The sequence below is a fragment of the Rutidosis leptorrhynchoides genome, chromosome 10 (assembly GCF_046630445.1).
Source record: "Rutidosis leptorrhynchoides isolate AG116_Rl617_1_P2 chromosome 10, CSIRO_AGI_Rlap_v1, whole genome shotgun sequence".
In the NCBI taxonomy this organism is placed as follows: domain Eukaryota; kingdom Viridiplantae; phylum Streptophyta; class Magnoliopsida; order Asterales; family Asteraceae; genus Rutidosis; species Rutidosis leptorrhynchoides.
In genome coordinates this window covers 284151080-284176567 of record NC_092342.1, presented here as the reverse complement: position 1 = coordinate 284176567, position 25488 = coordinate 284151080, and the positions used below count along the sequence as shown (strand labels likewise).

Here is a 25488-nt window from a genome sequence, read left to right as displayed (position 1 = left end):
AAGACAACATATGTCTCAAGCATTCAACGGTTATAAGTCCATGTGTAGCCTCATCTTTCCTTAAATGGTGAAGTGGTTCCAAAAGTTAAATTGGAGCCTAACTTCATATAGATATAGCCGTTAGAAAAAGTATGTATAAAATAAACACTTAGCAAATGTAATCAAACAAAAAATTCAATTGTATCAAACAATCAATTTATTCAATACAAGATCAAATTCATACATTTTATCATTTATTATCTTTATCTCTTGGTAATATCATCCCATTTGACCCAACTGCTATTCTACAATTGGCATGTATAATGTGGATCATGCTGTCGGTGGTGGAATCCGTAAACCGCATCGATGACGTCGCGTCAAACCAAAGCATCACATCTCCACGTTTTTGGGCAGCCAAGAACCGCATCCAACGGGCATTATTGATCTTCAATTTTGATCCCGAGAATGTATAATAAATCTTGTTTTTGGCCTTAAATGACTGGTATAAATGAAGCAACGATGCGGCTTCCGCAAGACTTCGATGTTGATAGTACAATGTTAGATTCAATGTGTTGAAGTTGATATCTATTGCATGATTTGGGTTTCGGGCAGTCATCGTCATGTTAATGGTTACAATGGAAAATGAAGAAAATTCATATTTTGTAGCTACACTACAGATGGAAAATTCTTGTATATAGAATTGGGGAAGATGTGTGTTCAAACTAAGCAATATAAAATATACTACAACAGCAAATAAATAAAATGATAAAAATAAATATACATATTAAGTTCGAGATACGAATAGTTGGATGTTCTTGAACATTAGTGTTGTGATCATCCTGCCTCACCAGACCACTTGTAATGCTACCATGGTTACAGTGGTCATTTGGGGTGTCATCGCTCTCAATTTCGCGGTGAGGAGTATTCATCGTTGTGGTGTGGTTATACTTGTCATTTGGGGTGTCATGGATCTTAATTTCGCGGTGGGGAGCATTCATCGTTGTGGTGTGGTTAGAGTGGTCATTTGGGCATAGCCGGTCCTGAGAATTTAGATGTCCAGTGCGAGATGGTCGAAAATATGCCCCCTAAAAAAATTTAAATAGTACACCACAATACCTTTAAAGGTTTGGAACCTAGTCAAGTTAGGAGGCTAATTCTTATGCCAATATTTATTCAATAAATACAACACAATTTTACAAATAAACAATGAATTTCAGTTACAACATATGAATCACTTTCTATCAATAATCTCATTATTCTGTAACTTACCTACATAATATGAACTAGAGAAGCGTCTACATGCTTTATCTACTGCGTAAATAAAATTTGTTTTCCTAACTGGTCATTTACTTACAACTAAATCTTTCATGTTTGAACTTAAACCATCTCAAACTCTCGCATCGAAAATATTGCATTATACTCCAATATCATAAGAATTTTTAAGTCTTTCATTATTTTCTTCAAAAGATTTTTGATTTGCATTTTCTTCAAACATTCTATTGTGTTTATTTTCGTTTTCATCAACATTATTCTCTTCGACACCATTTTAACCATCATTATTTGCTTCAACATTATGTTCTTAAACATTGTTTTCTTCAACTGTATTTTCATTAGCATTACTTTCATGTCTAACAATAAATCTATTCAAAGATCTTTGTAAAAATTGAATAAGTTCTTTTTGTTATTTTTTATTTATTTTTTATTTATTTTTTATTTTGAACACTAGATGGTTGTATATGAGGAGGAGTAGTTGTGTAATTTTTTAACAAGATTTATATAAACAAAACATACCCAATCCCACATACGTGGGGTACGGGGGAGGTGAGACGTAGACAATCCTTCCTCTATTTTAGAATAAAGAGAAATCATTTCTCCACCCCGAGTGAAACACTCACAAGAGTAGGGAAAATCATCCTTCTCTCTGTTCGACGGATAAAGAGATTACTTCCAAGAGGACCTCCGGCAAAAAAAAAATGATAAAAATTAATAAATAAATAGATTAATAAAAGGAGACGCCATGAAAATGGTAGAAATCGAATTTCCATAGGTTTTAAGTAAGCCTGGAGTTCAATTTAGCCACTAAGCGGCAGTCGAGTCGCCAATAAATCGACGTTTGCTGTTGCCACATAAAATCGGGCCGTAGAAAAAAAAAACTAGGTAACAAGATATATATATATATATATATATATATATATATATATATATATATATATATATATATATATATATATATATATATATATATATATATATATATATATATATATATATATAAAAGGAAACGTACCTGAGACTGATGTGCGGAGTTCAAGACATATCCAGAAAAGCTACACTAAAAGAACAATAAACATATATGACCGCGTACGTACGTACGTACGTACATACATACATACATACATACATACATACATACATACATACATACATACATACATACCAAATCAATACATAAAACATACATACACGAGACATACATGCGTACATACATAAAGAATGTTAAGTAGACATAATAGAACCAAATATATTTTAAAATCCTATTCAAAATTAGATTATTTTTATATATAAACAAGAGGATAAAAAGTTAAGAAAGATATCACCTTGGTTTTGACAGCAAAGCAAAGACAGTGAATTACACAAACACATGTACACAGTACACTTGTTGACTAACAAAACTGTACCACACTATCCAAAATGTAAATAATTATATCTATCTTCTTTCTTATTCAATTCTTTCTTCACAGAATGATTAATTATCAATAACACACAAAAAAGGAGTGAAAATAAGATGTTTTTATTTATTCTTTAATCTTGATCTTGAGTTCTTATTATGTATTTGTGTCTTGATTATTAAAGATTTGAAGATCAGAAGATGATGGGTGACGACTAGATCACAGGAAAAAACTCCAACTAATACTTTGATCGTGATTTGCGTAATCAACGAGTTTAGAGACGTTTGGATGCCCAATGGTCAGTTGCGTCGAGTGACTTAAATTTTATTTTTATATATTTACTAGCTTAATGCCCGCGAATTCGCGGAGCTACTTTATGGGACTAAGCAATCGTTAGTTAGAAAATACTTAATGTGAAACATTATATTATTTGCGTAGTTTTCAGTAACGGACACAATCATAGAATATTGCTATATAGTTGTTGAGCGAAAGATAACAAATAAACCCATAAATGCAAGTCTAATTCTTAAACTTAGGTCTTATTTCCCATAGATTATTCCACGCTTCCAATCTCTTGACGTGTTGATGTAAAGATAGCGACGTTTGATGATTTGAAATACCTTCCTGAAACAGCAGAAAAAACAACACAAACAATGACAACAACTACTATCAAACACCATATAATTACCTCATAAGCAACAATAATCAAACACACATGGGAAAACAACATATGCAATTAGAAGTAACATCCTGAAAAGCAAAACATAAAAAAAAAAAAAAAAAAAAAAAACGGAGCGTAATAAACCCATGATACAGCAGTGAGCCAATTTTGACTCATTTACTTGAAAGGGTTGACCACAAAATTTCTGTTGTTTTTAGCAAACTCATGAGTGATCTTGGTTGCAAACAACTACTTACTCCTAAAAGAATTCTGTTAACTATCACAAATCAAAGTGTCTCCAAATTAGCATTACCGATAAGCAAACCTAAAAGATAGAGTTGAAAATGCCTAATAAGTTAGGAGTAATAAGTTAGAAATAAATATAGACAAATGGATGTTTAAGGTGACAATTTCAGCCAATGAGGCCTTGCTTCATTGGTATCCATGTTTCATGGATTCGAGAGTGACCCAGGTTCGAGTCTAACAACTAACAACTAACCTTGCCTTTCAAAAAAAAAAAAAAAAAAAAGTGACAATTTCAACCAATTAATGGTTTATATCTACATAAGAATGTCATTACTAACCATTGACATGTTCGCAAATTGTAGCTTCATGTTTGCTTTCCCATTAAACCCATCTTTACAAATTCACAAACGACCTTCAAAACAAAAAAACACGATATGTCTAATGTCTGTCAAACAATTGAACGTATTCATTCTAGTCACATTATAGTGTACCTTTTATGGGAAGTTAATCATAGCCACCATAAGTAAAGAAACAAATATAGTGTAAATATAAATCAACTTATCAAGGATAGTCACCACTGACAATTTATCAAAATAATGCCCTACAAAACATTGAATCTAAGCATCTAGTATTTATAAATAAACAATCTTTAGTATGAATTTGAACATTAGGAATAAATACATATACAAACTTGTTCAACGAAAAAAAAAAATATTACACAAGGGAAGACGATTGCAAAAAATATTACCCATTTATGTCGAAACCCATTTTGATATGTTTCTGACCCGCCAAATGCAACACCTTCACATTAAGAATATGTGTATAGATCAAGTTATTTTTCTAGCCCTTTAAATAAGCTGAAAAATGTAACTCTAATAATTGTTTTTTTTTTTTTATTTCTGACCCCATTACCCTTCTATCTCTTCATTCTTCGAGTTCAGGTTACATATACATTACATTCTATTATTATAAAAAAATGTGCCTCAAATAATCTTCACATGTCAAAATTGTCAGTACATATTCTATCTATAACAGTATGTATTTTATAAGTTATAGTTGTTGCAGGTTTTATGAAAAGCAAAACATAAAAAAAAAATCGGAGAGAATAAACCAATGATACATCAGTGAACATCCGTATGTTCGGTTGTAAGTACTAAGTTCAATTTTATATTTTAATTTTTTAAACTCCTAATTAACAAATGATCATAAGTATGTAATATAAAACTAAATTTCTTGAGCTCCTATATAAATACAAATTATAAGTGGAAATGATAGTTCGTTATTTAATATAAAATGAACACAAACGAACTCTCAGAAAATAATTCATTAACTATTCGTTGAATGATATTTTCTTCTACTCCGTATTAGATCATTATTCATAAATAGAAGTTTTTTTGTATAAAGGTTGTTTCGTAATCAAACAATTCAATGCTAGGATTATGAGGTTATTAGAAAGATTAGGAGAAAATTAAGGATCTAGATCATTAATAATTAATTTAATGGATAGCTAAGATTAGTTTTGCTATCTAAAAATGATTTATTTTAGCTTTTGTTATTATATATAGAATAGAAATAGATAGATAGATATGTAGTGATTAAATAAATGTAGAAAATCGTTTATATATATATATATATATATATATATAATTTTTTTGTTTTAATGGAGTTTTTCCAGGAGGAGTGAAGGAGATCGAGAGAACCAGATGGAGAAGATGATAACAAAAAGGAAAGGTTGTTTATTGGCCACGTGATCTGCTCTTGCTTTTTTATTATTACTCTTTGTATTTTTTAATTCAAACCGAACGATATTCTATAGGCATGTGAAATATGCTGGTAATAAAAAAGAAGATTACAAGCACTTTATCATTATTTGTTATTTCTTATAACCCAAGAGTTATTTTTGTCACTTTAAGTCCAAATTTATAAAATATAAATCAAATATTCTCAAGTAACACTAAAATAAAACTATACAAGTACGTAGTGATAATTTGTTAGAGGTCACAATTTTAGGCCTAGTATCCTAAGTCTAAATCGGCTAAAAAGTCCTTAAGATTTCTAATAAAAATGAAGTTTTTTTTTTAATTATCAAAACTAAAGTGATAAAAAGTCTCAGTTGGTTCAAATCGTGTATGTTTTGATTGTATCAGTTTTTGAAAGTTTAATTATTCGCTTAGTGAGGAATATTCAAATGAAACCAACTTTTAAGTTGAGATCCAAGGGACCAATCAGAGTGCGACACGTGACACGATAATCATATGTGATTGAAAAAAAAATTTAAAAAAATTTCAAAAAAAAAATTTCAAAAAAAATTGTTTTTTTTGAAATTTTTTTTTACGAATTTTTTTTTTTCAAATTTTTTTTTTTATGCAGTAAATCACATGTGATTGTAAAACCCAATCACATGTGATTCTGCATGTCAAATCCAATCACTTGTGATTGAATTTTTTTTTTTAATAAAATGACGAATTTCAGTAAATTTGGTGCTAAAACCTTTTAACACCAAAATTTTTATTAAAACTTGATCAAATCAACGAATTAAAGTCTGAAATTTTGAAGATATGATCATGAAATGCTAACAAACTTGATCAAATCACCGAATTAAAGTCTGTTTCTGGTTATTTTTTTTTTGAAAAAAAAATTTGAATATTTTTTGAAAAAAAATTGATTTTCTTTTTCAATCACATGTGATTGGATTTGAAATGCAGAATCACATGTGATTGTGTTTTACAATCACATGTGATTGGGTTTTACAATCACATGTGATTATTTGAAATGCTATAATTAAAGAAAATTAAAAAAACTTTTTAAAAAAAAATAAAAAAAAAAACATTTTTTTTTAAAAAATAAAAATTTTTAATTTTTTTTAAAAAAAAATTAAAAATAAATTTTGAATTTTTTTTTTCAATCACATGTGATTGTCGCGCAACATGTCACGCTCTAATTGATCCGTTGAATTTTAAGCAAATTATTAGATTCAAGGGATTACAACTCCCAATTATTTATATAATTTTTATTCTTGTGTTTCTACAAGACATGCATAACGTAGTGGAATTAACTCAAATTGAAGACATTGATCGGACGATAATACCCTCACATTGTGAGCGGTTAACCATCAAGAATAAACGTTAATATTGGGTATCAACCACGTAATTAAAGCAAACGATAGGTACCAACTGTGCAAAAAAAAATTGTATAGGTGTTGTGATGGAAAAAGTTAACAAACTACAGATACCAACGCGTAATTTTTTCAATAATATATATACCTTCTTGATTATTTCAATTTTTATTAGACATTTCTAAATTCTACTATTCTTTTCTTTTTTTCTATACCGTAATTTATACCAAAAAAAAAAAAAAAAAAAAAAAAAAAAAAAAAAAAAAAAATTCAATACTTCATAACGTTTTTGTTCACTTTTGAAATGGGGTTTTCAGATCTGGGTTGCTGCTCTTAGATTGCTGATTTGATGGAGCTTTAGGTTAGTATCACCAGGTTGGTTTTTCTACCTTACTTTTTATACAAATTTGTAAATGTTTTTTTTTTTTTTTTTTTTTTTTTTTTTTAATGTAAAAGTCTAAGACTTGGATTTACATTAATCTGGTGAACATGAGACACTTGTAGATGTTGCTCAAGGTGCTATTGTAAATTTGCTTATATGATTGATTCATATCCCTTTCTTATCACCTATTTTCAAGATTCCCGATCTTTAAACTTTGACTTTTTCATTGCATAAACAACTATATGTTGACTTGAGGTTTGCATTCAGCTGAGTTTAATTTACCCTATGTGTATATATAACCAATGTACTAGAGTAGTTATCACCATTTGACAATGTAATTAGATGATAATTTCCCTAATGTTTTCCTATAATCTTTAAGTAAAATTCTAAGAGGGCAGACGATCTCAACCGTTGATTCCGGTGATCAACGGTTCAGGTTCGCAACACTACATTTACATAAAATGCAGGGTTGTTAAGATATAATGAATCTGGGCCGTTGACCGAGTAGTGGCGGAACTAGGATTTTTTTTCACCGGGGGCAAAAAAAAAAAAAAAAAAAACCGTAGCAATTTTTTTGGACAAAATATGGAGGTTTTGGGGCAAAAAATTGAGGTTTTTGGGCAAAATTTGAAGGTTTTTGGGTAAAATTTGAAGGTTTTGAGGCAAAAGTTGGAGAATTTTTTGGGCAAAATTCAAAGGTTTTGGGGCAAAATATGTTGGTTTTGGGGCAAAAAAAAAAAAATTCCACTGGGTCAAAGTCGAAAAACCCAAAATTTTAACACTGGAAAAAAAATCCACTGAGGGCAGCCCCCCCCCCCCCCCCCCTCCTCCTCTCTCTGCCTCCATGTATTTTCGCCACTGTGACCGAGATCGCTTGCCCCTCATCCCCTCAAAATACAACTGACCTCTAAAACCACACCTTTTATCTTTTGCCATTTTCGAGATAGGTTAGTGAGAAAAAAAATCAAAACTTTGCAAAGTAAACACACCATAACAGGGAGCCCATGACCACTAGGCTACATTGAACTAACTTTGATTGCGTTTGTCGCAGTCATTGCTGTTTTAGTTCAAAGACTAAGTCAACAATAACGTTGTCGCTTGTTGCAAGATCTGATAATGAATACCACAAAGGCTGAACCACATGACTACTTGACTCGGTCCTTCAACTGAAAAAACAATGACTGCGACAAACACAAGCAAAGTTTTGACTTCTTTTTAGATTGTGTTTGACTGCGACAACAATAATGTTGTTTCAAGTATATAATCAAAGCTAATTATCAAGCATGACTACGTGAATTAGTCTTAGGATTCTCTCACTGATTAGTTCTATAAATTGAACTAACTTTAGATTAAATGTTGACAGTAAAGTTTTGAAATTTGAATAAAAAGTCAAATCTTTGTAAATTTATGGTATTTAGTCTCCTTTAACCCCATGTGAAGTTGCCTTTTCTGCTTATATTTTTCTTCACTTTTAGTTGCCAACAACAATTAATATCCCATCATCACTCCTCACACCTCGCACTCTCAATTTCCCCAAAATATCCTTCCAAAAACCAAACCCTCCTTTCCGACGGCGAGACTTCAGGATATTTTCCGACGACGGCGGAGATGGAGACGCAGATGGCGGTGGGGCCGAGGTTGATAACGATGAAATGGATGAAGAAGAAGTAGATGAAGGTGATAATAAAAGAGATTATGATGTTGAATATGATGATGAAGGAGTTGTTGGTGCTGAAGATGGAATTGGGTTAATGAATAGTTTTGCGTTGAGTCAAGGATGGAATTCAGAACAAGTTGTTGATTATAGAATTATTGAAGATGAGTTTCATAAGATTAGTTTAATGGATTGTGATTTTTTCATTAGGAGACCACCTGATCCTGATAATGATGTTTATGATTTCAGAGAGGTATATACTTAAATTTATTGTACTCCTTATCCTATATGTTTATTTATTTATTTATTTTTATATTATTAGGAATTAGAATTAGAATTAGAATTAGAATTAGGATTATAATATAATCACAACTGCAAACACAACCAATCCCACCCCACTATTAATATATTATTATATGCATATATTGTCTTGTTAACCAGTTTGAGTTCAACCTTGTTTAAATTTGTGTTTGAGCTTGTTGAGAACGTTCGATCTTGAGTCAAGTTCAAACACCGGTTACTACTTGATTTGTTTCATAAGTTGAGTTCATAGTTTGTGTAATTAAACTTTTAAATATATGTTAGCAATAGACTTGAACACAAGACCTTAAGTATAAATGAGCTTATTTGAGCTCGAGCAATGAAATGAGTTTATGGAGGTCAAGTTCGTAAACCAATCAACTTGAGCTTGAAAAGTTATTTAATTGAAAAACTATGCAAAATAGTACACAAACATTGAACTCAATCTCGTACAATATCAAGTTATTCCAACTTGAGCTCGGCCACATTTTTTTTATAGTTTATTCAAGGCCGTATCCGAGCAGGATGATTTGGATGTGACTTTAAAATTATCAGATTTCGAAAACGTCAAAATGATGACAACCGCAAACGCAGACGTCAAACTGTATTAGATGATGTTTTTTTTGTCCCTTTTATGTATATAAAAGCTGATGATTACATCAAATCTTAAGTTATGTAACTAACGACTATCCATGCATTATACTTTGCGGGTCTTTGTTTGATGGGTATACATTTCTTTTAATTCCATTAGAAGAAAAGTGTGAGCATACTAATTTATAACCTTTTTTTTTTTATTTTTTTTATTTTTTATACACATTTTCTTGTAAGTTTTAGTCATTGCGTTTGACACATGTTTTTGTTAATAAAAGTTAAAGGGTGTTGTTAATATGGCTTGCTATCTTATTTGCGAAATATAATGTTCAACATCAAAATGCATTTGAGTTGCTTCTTATGTTTTGTGTTTGAGGAGTATTTTACTAACAGATTTACGTTTGGTTGCAAATGTATGTGACGGAACCTGATACTGATCTTTATGCAATTCCAAGAGTTCTTGCGCCTATGCCTCAGAAGGTTATTTTTCCAATTTTCATGCATGAATATGACAACGTACTATTGATCTATGTTGTTATAGATGGGTTAATTTGAGTTCTGTCTCAAATGCAAGGTTGTTGAACTCGGAACTTGGAGGTAACACGGTCGGAAATTTTTGGGAGTTCTCGGCAACTTGGGAAGAACTCGGATGATGTTGACTTTCTAGTTTTTTAATAAAAATATATATGATCTAATATAAATTTTAATAGACTTTGACCAATTTGCTGAGTTTTTGACCGAGTTTTCGAGTTTTTTAGCTAGTTGCCGCGTTAATGAGTTGGCCGAGGACTCCCCGAGTTGGCCGGGAAACTCGTCCGTTGACCGATAAATTGACCGAGTTGGGCCTGTTTCAACCTTTGACCTATCCCACTGTCGTCTCCTAACTCTGATGATATATAATCCATTGTGGCACTGTTTCGTTTTTCATTACAAAACATCCTTTATTTGATTCTTTTTTAATAAATTATATAGTACATAATGATATGCATTTCAAAAATTGCAGTACATTAGATGTGCGAAAAGTGATTGGGGGACTTACAATGTCACGGAACCACCAATTGATGCACTACGAGATCCCATGTACAAATCAGAGTGGGAGGTTATGAAGGTGAGTAACTTGTGATTTATTATGGTGAAATATTCATATGAATTTTAATATTTTGTTGGATTTATTGCTAAATATGCTTAGTTTTTTTGGTTCATACTGTCTTAAATGTAATACCCTGTATACGAGATTATCAATATAAGGATGCACTTTAGCTTTTAAAACTTGAATGGATGTACTAATGAAACATAACGTATAGGTGTAAAACGGGTTGAAAGCTGGCCAAAGTAATTAAATCATACAGAGTAATATAACTTCTGTGATTAAAATTATTGGTTCACAGTAGTAGTGCCCTGAAATCTTATTATTCGTCAACATAAGTTAACTCTATAACACCATTCTATGAAAGTTAAGCATGTTTTAAGGAGTTACATTACCGTATATATATGCACTTACCAAACTCTATATGTTTAACACTAAACAGTTCTGCTAGGTGTTGTAGGTATATTTTGTTTTGAAATTATACATTTATTATTATAACTTGTATGCACTTACCAAACTTGAAAGTTTAAAATGATCGAAAATTAATTTGTTAGCTAATGCGTTGAACAGATAAACCTATTCAAACTGAAGGCTAAAGCGAGAAAATGAAAGTATACAAGCCACAATTATTACCTCTTAGTTTGTGCTTGTAACCTAAGATAATATTCTACAAAAACATACACTTAAGAGCTTTGATTTTTGCTCAAGGTTTATACACTTTATTCATTTTCATCTGTATGTTGTGCCATATAATGACGTTTATATGTTTTATTTGAAGGTGTTTCTGACAAAGCATTACAGGAACAGACGGTTGGATGATCCAGATTTTGTGCTGGACTTTGAAGAGATTTATGTTATTGATTCTAAAACAAAATCGATAACTCGTCGATAACTCGCGCAAAAGTTTTGATTAGTAACAAGCCGATATATTATCTCTTCTACTCAACACATACGTTTTCATCCAAATCATGCTTTGCGGTGTTGCAGTTAATTTACATGCTTGAGTTTATTAATGGTTCTTTAATCTGAATATTACGATTACAGGTGACAGTTCCAGAAGGAAGAAATAGGGATAGAAAGAACGACTTTCTGTTATTCGGGACAATGCGACTTCTTTCAAAATTATACCCTCGGTAATTATCCATCTCAATTACAGTTTTAATTAAATTAATTTTATTATGACTTGTTTATTGAATATATAATAAATATTCTGACCGACCCAAATACTAATTGGAGGAGGAGAGAGACGACCCAACGACTGTAGTACATAGAGAAGAGTGGAATAAGGACAGAAAAGACATGGAAAGACACCTCAGCAAGCTGCGGGACTTCAACGTTTCAAACTGGTTCTTGTTTCTGCTGAGCGTTGTATTCAATATTAGTCGGCCTTTTGTAATTTGCTTGTCGCAGTTTTGTAGATTGTAACCTAGACAATTTAGTAATTCGCGCAGAACATGCGGAATGCCTAGACAAGTTAACATGTTATAAGGTAGCACGATGTATACAATATGATTAGTGATCTGTCAGCTATTTGGAATGTTAGTGTTGCGTTTACCCATACGTACGTGAAACAATTGTCTAAAACACTTGCAGCGAAAAATTGGACACTTATGAACAATGGAAGAACACACGCAGCCAATTATTGAAACTTCTGATAAGAAGCCGCAAGTGATTTTTCACATTGAAGCTGATATGAAATATGATTCGGTATCAAGATGATTCGTTGCAGCCTATTCCCATTGGATATAAACAAGATGCATTTTAAGATCTTGGTTACCTTGAAGATTTACATGAAATTATGAAAATGAAGCAAGCTCTCATGTGATCTTCATTTTTTGTATTCTGTTTGATTTTGTGTGGCTAGATTGTTTACTAGCATATGCTTTGTTAGTTTTTTTTTCTTTTTAAATGTGTGGTTGTATTTCAAGATTAGCTACTAAGTAAGTGGACACTTGTAATTGGATTATAATTGGACGGAGGGAGTAGTTTTTTTTCATAATTAGCTATGTGTTATAAAAAAAACATTGTAAATGCATATTTGCAAGAAATTTTCTTTTTAGTATCATGATAGTCATAGTAGTTTCGATAATGTAAGTTAACCCTAAAAATATCGTCACAATGGATATATACCATCAGATGTTTTTACTACATCCATTATTTAAAACGATAAATGGATGAAAATAGTTTTCTTCAAGCTACCTCGAGAAAGGGAGTATTCTACTCAAATGTACACGGCCTATGGGAGTTTTCTACTTAGATGTGCACGACCTATCCAGGTATTTCGTGATCATTTCTGAACTTTTTTTACCCACTCAAAAAAAAAGGAAAGTAAAAAAGGAGGAAACATTTGAACCTAAAACCTCGAGAGGAACTCAAGACCCGACCACTCGGCTATATTAGGATACTGCATCCATTATATATATATATATAGCGGTAGGATTAAGAGGGAAGTAACCAATCGGGAGGAAGCGGGGGGAAGCAAATTTTTTTTTTTTTTTTTTCGTTTTTTGAAAAAACTTTGTTCACGAACATTATAGATTGGATGAAAATATGAACATTTAATAAAGACACTTTGTGATAAATGTTTTTATTTTGGCGAGAGGATCCAGTGAGAACTTCCCCATTGATCCTGCCCCTATATATAAAGGAGAGGATCCAGTGAAAACTTTTTTAGGGTGAGAACCCTAGGAACTCCAAAATACACCCAAATACACTAAAATTCGAGCAAAAAAAAAGGGAATTCGAGCAAAAAAAAAGGAAGTCCAGCAAAAATTAAAAACACGGACGAACAAAAAAATCATAGTCGAGCAAAAAAAAAAAATTTTTTTTTTTTCTAATACCAAAATGTAGAACACAATTTGTTCGAATATCGCATTTTTTGTTCGAATATCGCATTTTTTGTTCGCCCGTGTTCCATTTTTACTCGAATTTCAGTGTATTTTTGAGTTCTCAGGGTTCTTACACAAAAAAAATTCTCATTTGATCCCTCTACAAAAATCGATCACGTGAGTGTGTGTATATATATATATATATATATATACACTCACGTGATCGATCTGCAGCATGAACATCTGAGAAAATGACGAGCACAAGGCTAGCAATACATATAGCAACTCCGGCTATCTTTTTGAACCGATATTTTGTCTTTAGGAAGAGCCAAGTTAGTAATATGACCGATGGAATGGACCAACAATCGAGCAACATTATACTCGTTATTGATGTGTACTGATACGCCTTCACCACTGTTTATCAAAAGGCATAAAATTCAACAAATGGGATACTTATGTAGTGACCTATGCTAAAATCGAGTAAATATATTCCAAAGACATGTTCTACATATCATCAAAAGAAGTAAAATACATTAGATTAATTATGCTTTTTTGTCGCAAAACACTTACCGAGATAATTAGCCTCTACGTACGTCTACAAGTCCAAGAAGTAAATAATAATACCATCTTGCCTGCAAATGTATAGATAAAAATGAGAAACTGTCAAATGCTTTAAAGGTAAAAATGGATTTGACAGCATTACTATAATATCAATATTAAACTATTTAACTAGTACGATTTTGCAGGCTATACGCGTACAAAAGACTTGAGAGTAACTTTCAACTCGTTCGACCCTTTCAAATTGTTCCCCTTTCAGATAAATTTTATATGACCCATTTGCGATAAGAATGCAACCCAACTACCCAAATCATCATTCAAAATTGCTACCTCTAATAACAAGCTACCATTAGCCTCGTAGAAATGTAAATGGATAGTACAAATGAATAAATATATTGACCTTAACTAAGTAGTATTTAATAAAGAGAAAGTATAAATTAAAGATAACTAACCTTGAGCCCACTTTTCCTGTAAATTAGTATTCCTCCATAAACAATTGCCAACATCACATAATTTGCTAAAGATTGAGAGAAGTAGGTGCATTGATCCCTAAGTTACAATATAGGAAGTCAATTAGAATACATACATTCCATCATATATTAGAAGTACAAAAACCACAAAAGTCATTAATAACAAATCTATTCATAAATTTGGATAATTATGGCAAGATGTGCTTGGATTGTTATATTTCAATTTGTCTAAAAACATATAATCTTGCAAACTTATCATCATACAGTTTGTATTATTGGCATTTTTTACAATAAAATGGTTTCTGTAATTTTGTAGTTAGATGTCAAGTAAGGTAGTAAAAAGTTCAATCACTCAAAATGATCAAACACTAAAGCATTAATTAAAGAAAGTAAATTTACAACTAATAGCATCAAATACCTTGACTTTTCACTTGGTTAAATAAACAAAAAACACAATTTGTAATCTTTATACCATATAAAGATACAAAGATATTTTATATTATTAGACAACAAAATCCCACTTTTATGCACAATTCAATATTACTGTATTACTTTAGTACTGTTTCTTTTCTATTATTGTAAAACAGTCAAACACCCAACAACAAAAATATAATAAAATAAGAATAAAAAACAAGAATTGTTAACAGAAATGGAGCCCAGGTAGGTGAAAGAACAAACCTCTTCTAGCAAGCTCAGATGATGAAAAACCAGTTGATGTATGTAATCAGAAGAGATAGAATTTGTCCCAATACTAAACTAAACCTACCACTATCTTATCTTATTTGATATAATATCCTTCACAGTTCACACTAACCATGATTAATTCTTTTTTTTTTCTTTTTGTAAATAAAAATAAAAAAACTAACCGTTTTCCAGAATTTAGGAAAAGGTTAAAGAAACACTAAAATCAAGAAAGATAAATTATACACATTAAAAATCTTTACCCAGAAATCTTGATCTTTTAGAACTGTGAAAAAAACTGATATTTTTAAGAATTACAGGGAATAAAATAAGAATATGAAATACCCACATTGGGATTTAAAGTGGGTAGGTTGGGGGTAATGAAGATTTTATTTATTAAAATTGTAAAGGAACGAAAAAGAATGAATGCATAAAATAGATACGGAGTAGAAGCAACAAGTCAACCTCAATGAGTTGATGATAATGAGAGAAACGATGACAGAGTTGAAGTGGAAAAACAATATATATATATATATATATATATATATATATATATATATATATATATATATATATATATATATATCCGTCCCAATTTAATAGTCCACAGACAAAATGACTTTTAGGAAATCCCACTAACTTCATTTATCCACCAATGAAATATTTTCTCTCTCCAGATCCATCAATCAAATATCCTCTTTCCTTTCTATTTATGGAAGTGGACTATTAATTTGGGACATCCCAAAATGAAAAAACAGGACTATCTAATTGGGACGGAGGTAGTGTATATATATATAGGGTGAGGATCCATGGAGAATCAAAGGTAGTAGAAAATCCATGGAACTCGTGCAGATTGAGTCAATCTCCTGCAGATTGACATTTTTTTTTTTTTTTGCAGATTGACTTTTTTTTCTGTGCAGTTTGACTTTTTTTCTGTGCAGATTGAGTCAATCTGCGTGCAGACTGACTTTTTTTGCATTTTTTTTTAGATTGACTTTTTTCTGTGCAGATTGACTTTTTGTTTTTTTTTCAGATTGAGTCAATCTGCGTGCAGAATGATTTTTTTTGCAGGTTTTTTTTTGTTTTGCAGATAGACTTTTTTTTCTGTGCAGATTGACTTTTTTTGTGCATATTGAGTCAATCTACGTGCAAATTGACTTTTTTGCAGTTTTTTTTTAAATTGACTTTTTTCAGTTTTTTTTTTGCAGATTGACTTTTTTTGTACAGATTGACTTTTTTAGTGTGTAGATTAACTGGGTTTTTTTTCATTTTTTTTTTTTTGAAGCTCAATCTCCACATAGATTGAAGTTCAATCTATGAGTTCTATGGGTTCTCTACATACTCTAGTTCTCTATGGATCTTTTCGCTATATATATATATATATATATATATATATATATATATATATATATATATATATATATATATATATAGAAATCTTGGAAAATAAATAATTGACGGCTGTAAACAAGTCCAAAAAGTTTAAGAACTGTGTGTTATTGTTTATCAAGTATTGTTGACTATTCCGATAACTATGACATCTGCCTTAAAGAAGTTTTTCAAATTTATTTAAAGCTGTTGAAGTCGTACTTGCTTTTTTTTTTTTTTTGGCAAAAATAGTAGTGTATATATATATATATATATATATATATATATATATATATATATATATATATATATATATATATATAAAGATCAAATGATCCGGGATTACAACATTAACACAGTTTTGATGAACTGTAATTACAGACTCGTACTCGAGACAACCACATTAGAAAGCTAAAAATAATCACCACTACATAAACACCACCGAATCTAAATATACATATACAAACACCCGACCCCAAAACCCAAACTCCGCTTCCAACACACATCAAGAATCGCACAACCACCACGCCCATCGGGCAACCCAAGAACACTAATCCCGAAACCTAATTTTCCGAAGCCAATCTGAGCAGCTATGTCGGTAACAACATTGCGCCCACCGAAACGGACACAATGACGGGAAAAATGGAATGAACGAGAGCAATCGTGCAAACCAACCCGAATCATCCACAAAGCCGAGCCACAAAGAGATCAAGACCATAATCGCCAAATTTTCTGAATTTTCTACAACCACAACCCCGGCACCGATCAAACTCTAACTGTCTCCAACAGTCGTTAGCCACAACAGTAGCCTCCAGCCGCCGTCAGCTCTACCAGCAGCCAAGGACCGCCAGTAGCTGCCTGCAGCAACCGTATACCACACCAACAGCCAACACCAACAGCAACCTATCGAGCTTGACCACAGCCTCCAACAGCCGCCAACCGCCGCCGTCGTCCGCCGGTCATCGCCAGCTTCCGATAGCAACCGTCAGCAACCGCCAGTAACCGTCAGAGGCAAAGGCACCGGAGTAACTGTATACCCACCTCAGGCCACCCAAAAAACAGTCATCCTCCAAAATAAACCGTCACCCAACCACGGTGGCCATAGAGTTCAGACTGGAACTCGCCGCCTACGACCACCTAGGAGCGGTACCGGCGTGAGAAACAACAGAACATAACACCCAGGCCAAAAACCACCCAAAACGGAGCACCCAACCCACACCACCCCGCGTACCTAACCGGATTACAGATCTAATGGAAAAACCACTGGATCGTCACCTGAATTCTGGCAAACTGGCAGAGGAGATAACGGAGATGCATACACCGTCGGGAAGTAAAGAAGTGGAGGTACACTTATTCACCAACGGAAAACACAAAAAATCCGGACCACCGGCGAGGTGCCGGTGGTCGGAAGGAGTAACGGTGTTGAGTTACAAACCTGGAGAACGGGAAGACAAGAAAGGGAAGGTAGGAGAAAGGAGGAAGTGGCGGCTGTAACAAAGATGAAGAAACCCTAGATCTGGAGAAGGAGGAGAAAAAAGCTATTTTAGAGAGAGAGAGAGAGAGAGAGAGAGAGAGAGAGAGAGAGAGACCTTGTCTTGCTGAAGTCGTACTTGCTGAAGTCGTACTTGCTGTCTATCATGTCACAGGAAAAATGTACTGGCGATGATAGCATTGAGAACAGCATATTGTAGAGTATTAACTATAAATAGTTGATCAACAACTTTGCTTCTAAAAATGGTAGGATGACAGTTTTATTTAAATAATATTTAAGTCTAATATGATTATAACTATTTAAGAACAAAAGATTTTGCTACGATTGTTTTGAGCACTTTTTAATGATAATGACAATTGTTTAGTAGTATTATTTTTTTTATATGTATTGAAAATTTTTAACTTTTAAAAGAGCCCATTTTTAGATCTTGCACAGGACATTAGAAAATAATGAGACGATTCTGCTAATATTCTTTTACAAAATATATGATTATCCGTTTAATTTTGTCATCAAATTACCACGTTAAGAAAGTATATCCTCTCTACTTTTTTTTGCCGAAATAACTATAATCATATATTAGCCGAAGGCAAGATTCATCAAAAAGATAGAATTCTTCAAAACATACAAGCCTTAGCAAAACATACGAGCTCGACTAACAACAAATTTAAGCGAGAGCTCACAACTAGACAACGGATTATAACGATAAAATAAGAACCACAAACCACAACACAAACAAACAAGCAACAAAATAAAGAGGGTGATTAATCTAAACCTGACCGAAAAGATTTGAAACCATCTAAAGCGAGGTTACGAAGAAAGACAGTCAATCTCTCTGGACATCTCAAGCATCTTTTACGAACTCGGAGAAACTTTTATTTTCTTCTCCTTGCACTAGCCTTTTTTCCTTTACTTTTTGATTTTGATCGAGACTTTAGGTTGGTCACTAAAATTAATTAAAATAGCATTGACTTTCACGACCCCCATTTGATTAATCATTTCGTCGAAAGCCGCAAACGGTAAATTCGAAACAGAAGGGGCCACAACACCATTTGAATCGTCGCCCAAAGGTTTCTTCACACTAATAGTTTTGGAGTTTCGAGACACACTAACTTTTCAATCACATATCCTTACATTTCAAGAAACTTAATATATGACAACTTGAAAATGACACAGCACCTTTCACCTGAAAAGATTTGAAGTCTTACGAACACCGAGAATGTGATGGAACAGAAACAATAAAAGAGGAGAAAAAATAGGACTCGTTATGGTTCAAAACTCGTTCATCAGTTTACAATTTTCTCATCTTTTTAATAAACGTGAGTGGATTAATAGCACTTTAATCTTCCCAACATAAATCATTCTTGTTTAGCTTGAGTGGTATGGGGTGTGATCAAATTTAGGATTCTGCCAACCCGTGTCATTTTGCACGTCTTCTTTTATTAACAAACAATAGAAGTCAACATATAATTTGTTACTCCGTACAGAGTGAGGTTCTACTATAGCAAGTTTTTGCAGATTACCGTTTTTTTTTAACTTAAACTGAAGTTATAATTATAATCCTTTTTTTAGATAACATGTTTCGTCGCCAAACTCATAATCCAGCTTCTTACAAGAACAGTTGTTGACCGAATATGTGCTTTGAAAGACGTTGCTCTCCAACTCAGTTTGTTGCTTCGAAACACCATAAAAGATATGGTGGTCAGTTGTAAATGTCACTAGTCATAACTAGTTAAACATTGTACTAGGGACCAGTTGGCCTAGAGTAGTCAGACATTTGACTATATTTGACTGATTATGACATATTTATACTGATTTTGACCAAATAAATTTAAGTTGCAACAATCCGACTTTTAATCAATATTGACCCGTGGCCGGTGTTGACCAGCCATTGACCAGCGACTTTGACTGACTTAGGCCTAGTCAGGTCGGTGACTAGTCGGCCAACTTTTACAGCACTAGTCTTTCACTCATTCTACACTATAAAATGATCAAATCAAATAAGAAATGATAAGATGTTTCCAATAAAACTTGGTGACTTTTAAACCACCCCAATTAATACATCAAGATAGTACAGAAATGCACAAAACAAAAGTTCCTCCATTTTATCACAATTATTGCACAGTAAACTTCAAACCAAGCCCTAACAACTACGAACATTGCTCAACAGATTTTTTTAAACTTATGCGCTTCCGTTTGTTGATTGCTTTCTTAACCCTAACATCTTGTTAAGGGCACCAACATACGCTCTGACACTGGATATAACAATATCCATGGAAGCTCCGGTTCCACTGCAAACAAAAGCCATGAAAATTCATTTAGTGTGAATTAGTTAAAATACCATTTGTTGTTTCTGCTTTGTAGGTTAACCGGTTAAAAAAAGACCTTTTTACCATTTTATAGCACAGCTATAACGTTGCATTCCCAGAAGACTAAATAATTATATATACCTATATGTCCTTGAAATCTTTTCCCCAGTATAATGAGTTGATGTGTGGTTGTTTTCTGAATCAATTACAACACGTGTGCTGGCTATAGCATCGATCCCTGCTGTTACTGCAGACATCGAGTACTCAAGGAGTTTCACAGGAACCTGTTAAATAGTATCAAAATGAAATAATGAAGTGCATTAGAACAAATCACAAGTAGTACAAACAAAATTTTGTATGTGTATGCTTATTGTAGTTACAATATGCAGATGATCTTAATCATCATTGCAAGATGAAATTTACAAATAAATAGGAAAAAAATAAGAATCATCTTGCGAATCAGGATTAAAAATCTCTCCAATCAAGTTTTAATAGGTTCACTCTACTCTTGGTTAATCACTTGGGTCCACCTCTAAAAAATACACAGAAATAATAATGTAATGTGGCAGCAGGTATAAAACTGCTATTATAATTATAATTATAATTATAAATATAAATATAAAATATATATAAATAATAAATACTGTAATAAATAAATATAATTATAATAAATAATAAATTATAAATATAAATATGATAATTTGAAATTTTGAAGCAACTGAGATTCACAAATGCATTTAAATCCCATCCAGAAGTTAGGATTTAAACCTTAACGATGAGATCAACGGCCTTATAAGCTGCATCGACTGGTCCTGCTCCAGTAGAACAAGCAATATGTTCTTTCCCATCAACATCAATTAATTTTACAGTAGCTGTCGAAAGGCCTAGAGTCCCGCATGTAACCTGTAAACTAAAATTAGTTTAAACTAGTTCAAATACATAACAAACATAATATGTATGCAAATAGGACCTAGTACCTGAACGTCTCCAAACTTCCAAACAACTTGAGGCTGGAACACCTCATCTGATACTAACGCTACTAAATCATCATCAGTAATGACTTTTTTCATTTCAGCAACGGATTTAAACCGCCAAAAAAGATCATTAAGTTCTCGCCCATCAATGTCATAACCAAGCTGAGCAAAATTTATTAAGTCAGGTATTAAAATTAAATTAAAATGTATAATAACTAAGGTGTTCTTAACCTCATGTTCGAATTAGCGATTCAAGATTGCGCTATACCTCAAAAAGTTTAGACTTCAAAGCATGGCGGCCACTGTACATTTAATTTACACAAATCATTGAGGTACTCGATCAACAGAACATACTAAAAGTATAAAAGTTACATTATAACAAGTAACTAACTGTGATTAATCATACCTGAGTTTTCCAAGTGTAAGCCCAGATTCATTAGATCTAAAAAGTCCAATATCTTCAGGAGACATGATTTCGTATGTGCTTCTGTTCTTTAGCATCCCGTCTTGATGGATCCCACTTTCGTGTGCGAAAGCGTTAGCACCAACAATAGCCTTGTGAGGCTGCACCAGCAATCCACTATATTCTTCCACCTAAATAACAATACTCATAATGCGCTACCCAATTGAGTATTACAAACGCGTACTAAAAAAAAAAAAAAAAAAAAAAAAAACTTCAATATATACCATCTTACTAGTCATGACGATATGTCTTGTATTGATTCCTGAGTAAAGACCTCCAAGTAATTCACCTTTACATTTTAGAGCCATCACCACCTGTGTCAACAAAATTAACTTCTCATATACATCGATTTCTTTCTCTTACTTCTTCTAAAAAAGACACATTATACTTACCCAAGGTTGCAAAACTCGCTACTTGGGAGTAACTAGCCGGGACTATAGAGGGAGTAATCGGCAACTCAAGGGTTAATTGGATTGGACATATTATACATTAAAATAAAAAATTTCAACATCATGTGTAAACACATAGAAGAAAACCATAAACATGAACAAAAACTTTAACATAACTGTCTAGAAACATAAAAGTAATTGTATATTTTTTCAAGAACTCTAAAATTCTAGTTTAAATTCATATTAAAATGTTGACCAATCTTGACTTTTCTTGATTTTGACTTGTACTAAATCCGACTTTGAACAACAAATATGATCTTGATCCATTAACCGACATTGACCGATTAACTAAACGGATTTTGAAAAATCAGATCGGCCTGTTCTTAAAAAGCAATAACCGGGAGTAATCGGGGGGTTTTTTACAACAATGCACTTACCTCTTCTAAAGAAGCATTACCAGCTCTCTCTCCAATTCCATTAATTGTTACTTCTAATTGTCTTGCACCAGAATAAGCCCCCTCAAAGTCATACTATAATTAGCATACAAAAAAAACAAGGTTTAAAAAGATAAATACTGTAAGCACCTACCTCTAAGGTATTGGCAGTAGAAAGTCCTAAATCGTTCTGACAGTGGGTAGAAATAATGACGTTTTCAATGCCAGGTGTATTGGCTTTTATGTCTGCAATGAGCTGCCCAAACTCACGAGGCCAATTATAGCCAACGGTATCAGGAATATTAAGAGTTGTTGCACCAGCCTTAATAACCTCGCCCAATATTTCATATAAAAATTCCCTCTCTGATCTGTTAACAAACAGAAAATAATTCTATACTTTATGAGGATCACACATATAGGTAAACAACAAAATTTGAAAAAGATAACGAGTTAAGTTAGAAATTGATGAGTATAAACAACGGTACTTCATCAAACCTATATGTAATAATATGTCTATTAAGACTCATTAAAGTAAAGTTTAGGGTTATAGACCTTCTTTATGGGTTTTTACATAAAATTCAAACAAAAATTCACATATATACACAAAGACTGATCAACATCAATTATTTTTGACAAGTGTGTGCTTCCATTTTTTCAAGAAAACAATTAGTTTACAACATGCAAAAATCACTACATAAGCTGCATTTTTAGACCCATAAACCCTAATTCATAACACCACATATATACAAAAGTAATAGTAGTATTTATAAATAGCTAAACCTAAACCTAAAAGCATCTCCAATGTGTAAACTAAATTCTTGCACTGTTTTGGTGTGAAATGTAATCTTATCTTATCAGTAGCACCAAAGGATTTCAATTCCAAGGTATGCACCAAAATGTAAATTGCCATTGGGTAACACTAATCACTTCCAATATAATAATTTATTTGACATACATAATAATTCTGAACATAATTAATGTCATTGTTGAACATAAACAACTAACTTATTTGTAACAACTAATAAAATAAAACTCACATAATTGTTTCAATCATTTTCAATTTGGGTTAAGGCTACTCAAGGGCCATATACTTTTTATTTTGTCCCGATGTAGTCCATATAACCAAAAAATACTATTATAGGCCATAAACTTTAAAAAAATGTGTTAATGTAAACCGTTGACCTGATAAATAAGGTTGATCGATTTTGTAGGTTGATCTTCAAAAAAGTATAATTTTTTTTGTTCCAATGTAAGCTTTATACAAAAAAAAAAAAAAAAAAAAAAAAAAGTACTAATGTAGTTCACATACTTTCAAAAAGTGTATCGATGTAGGTCACATATTTTCAAAAAGTGTATCGATGTAAACCAAAGGTGACATGTTTAGACGGTAACAGGTTACCTTTTGTTTACATCGATGCACTTTTTCAAAGTTTATGACATATAATAGTATTTTTTGGGTATATGGACTACATCGGGACAAATAAAAGATATATAGCCCTTGATTAGCCTTAACCCTTTTAATTTTGGCATAGAGAACATTGTTGCATCAAATTTAATACACAAAAAAGTATGTACAAATTTAATCTATCTGAGAAGATTTACACAATTTTGGTACAAAATCAAAGTCAAATAAACACATTTTCAAACTAAATCACATTCTTTCACCTTATTCCAATCAAATCATTCATCACACCACCATATACATGCAATCCAAATCCAAATATATATATATATATATATATATATATATATATATATATATATATATATATATATATATATATATATAAGTAAAAGTAAAAAGTAAAAATGTATACCTTCCAGCATCTTCAGGGCTAAATTCAACATCATTACACCCTAAACTTCTAGCATAAGCAACCATACTACTAGCTTTTTCAACCACTTGTTGTTTAGTCATTTTAAGTTTATAAACCAAATGTATTTCACTAGTAGCAATAAAAGTATGAATTCTTGGATACTTTGCATGTTTCACTGCTTCCCATGCTTTATCAATATCATTCTTATTACATCTAGCCAATCCACAGATCACCGGCACGTGACCTCCACCCTCCTCCTGCTTATTATTAACATTAGGGTTTCCAATTTCAATTGCGATTAATTTTACAGCTTCTAGATCAGCATCTGATGAAGCTGGAAACCCTGCTTCAATTATATCAACACCGAGTTGTGCTAATTTACGTGCGATGTCGAGTTTTTCTTTAGTGGTCATGGTGGCGCCGGGAGATTGTTCGCCATCACGAAGTGTGGTGTCGAAGATGCGAACGTAATTAGGGTTTGGAATGTGATTTGGGATGTATTGTGGACGACTAGAAGAACAACATACAACTTGAAATGGTTTTCTTTGTGATGTGTAGGGTTTCAAGTAGACAAGTGTACGAATTCCGCCGGTGCTACCAGTCGCCGGAGGGAAGATATTAGGGTGCGAGAAATACGCCGCCGCCGCCGCCGCAGCAGACATCAGAGGTGGTTTTGTGTGTGGAATGTGAGAGATGACTAGATGAGGTTTATTAACTATAAATATTTAGGCAACATATAATAAAATTTAAATGATATAACTAGAATTATAGATAGATTAGAGTATTTGAGGTATTTTTTATTATTATATTACATTAATGCAAATTTAAATAACAAAGCTACTTTTATACTTATGTTGGCTCAATACTTTAATCTACTTTGTTTAACAACAATTACGGGTTAATATATTAAACTTATGAATATTTTAGCCCCTCTAACAAGTATTTTCAAGTTCCTATTTTAAGTACTGACTATTTAAAGTTAAATTAATTAATGATAATTTATTAAATTAGATTAAAATAATTT

At 32.2% G+C, this 25488-nt stretch overlaps 3 protein-coding genes and 1 long non-coding RNA gene across 5 annotated transcripts; 1 reads left to right on the top strand and 3 right to left on the bottom strand.

Annotated features, from left to right (window-relative positions):
* Positions 1–229: 229 nt before the first annotated feature.
* Positions 230–601, bottom strand: LOC139871099 (uncharacterized). The gene has a single exon (XM_071858841.1). It carries the CDS (start codon positions 599–601, stop codon positions 230–232), a length of 372 nt encoding a protein of 123 aa, XP_071714942.1.
* Positions 602–9253: 8652 nt separating this feature from the next.
* LOC139872649 (PLASTID TRANSCRIPTIONALLY ACTIVE protein 6, chloroplastic-like) lies at positions 9254–11576 on the top strand. Its single transcript, XM_071860567.1, has 3 exons — positions 9254–10077; positions 10601–10705; positions 11463–11576. Exons 1-3 carry the CDS (start codon positions 10009–10011, stop codon positions 11574–11576), a joined length of 288 nt encoding a protein of 95 aa, XP_071716668.1. The 5' UTR covers positions 9254–10008.
* Positions 11577–14067: 2491 nt separating this feature from the next.
* LOC139872225 (uncharacterized) lies at positions 14068–15342 on the bottom strand. Its single transcript, XR_011766951.1, has 3 exons — positions 15219–15342; positions 14523–14619; positions 14068–14144 (listed from the first exon to the last, which is right to left on the bottom strand). It is a non-coding gene; the product is annotated as an uncharacterized lncRNA (long non-coding RNA).
* Positions 15343–20103: 4761 nt separating this feature from the next.
* Positions 20104–25141, bottom strand: LOC139871810 (2-isopropylmalate synthase A-like). Of its 2 annotated transcripts, XM_071859544.1 has the most exons (10): positions 24465–25141; positions 22802–23015; positions 22651–22731; positions 22049–22138; positions 21768–21955; positions 21630–21663; positions 21365–21523; positions 21156–21290; positions 20529–20671; positions 20104–20369 (listed from the first exon to the last, which is right to left on the bottom strand). In XM_071859544.1, the coding sequence occupies exons 1-10, from the start codon at positions 25124–25126 to the stop codon at positions 20261–20263; spliced, it is 1815 nt and encodes a 604-aa protein (XP_071715645.1). In that variant the 5' UTR covers positions 25127–25141; the 3' UTR covers positions 20104–20260. The 2 variants fall into 2 exon arrangements, with proteins under 2 accessions (XP_071715645.1, XP_071715646.1); XM_071859545.1 differs by lacking the exon at positions 22651–22731.
* Positions 25142–25488: the final 347 nt, after the last annotated feature.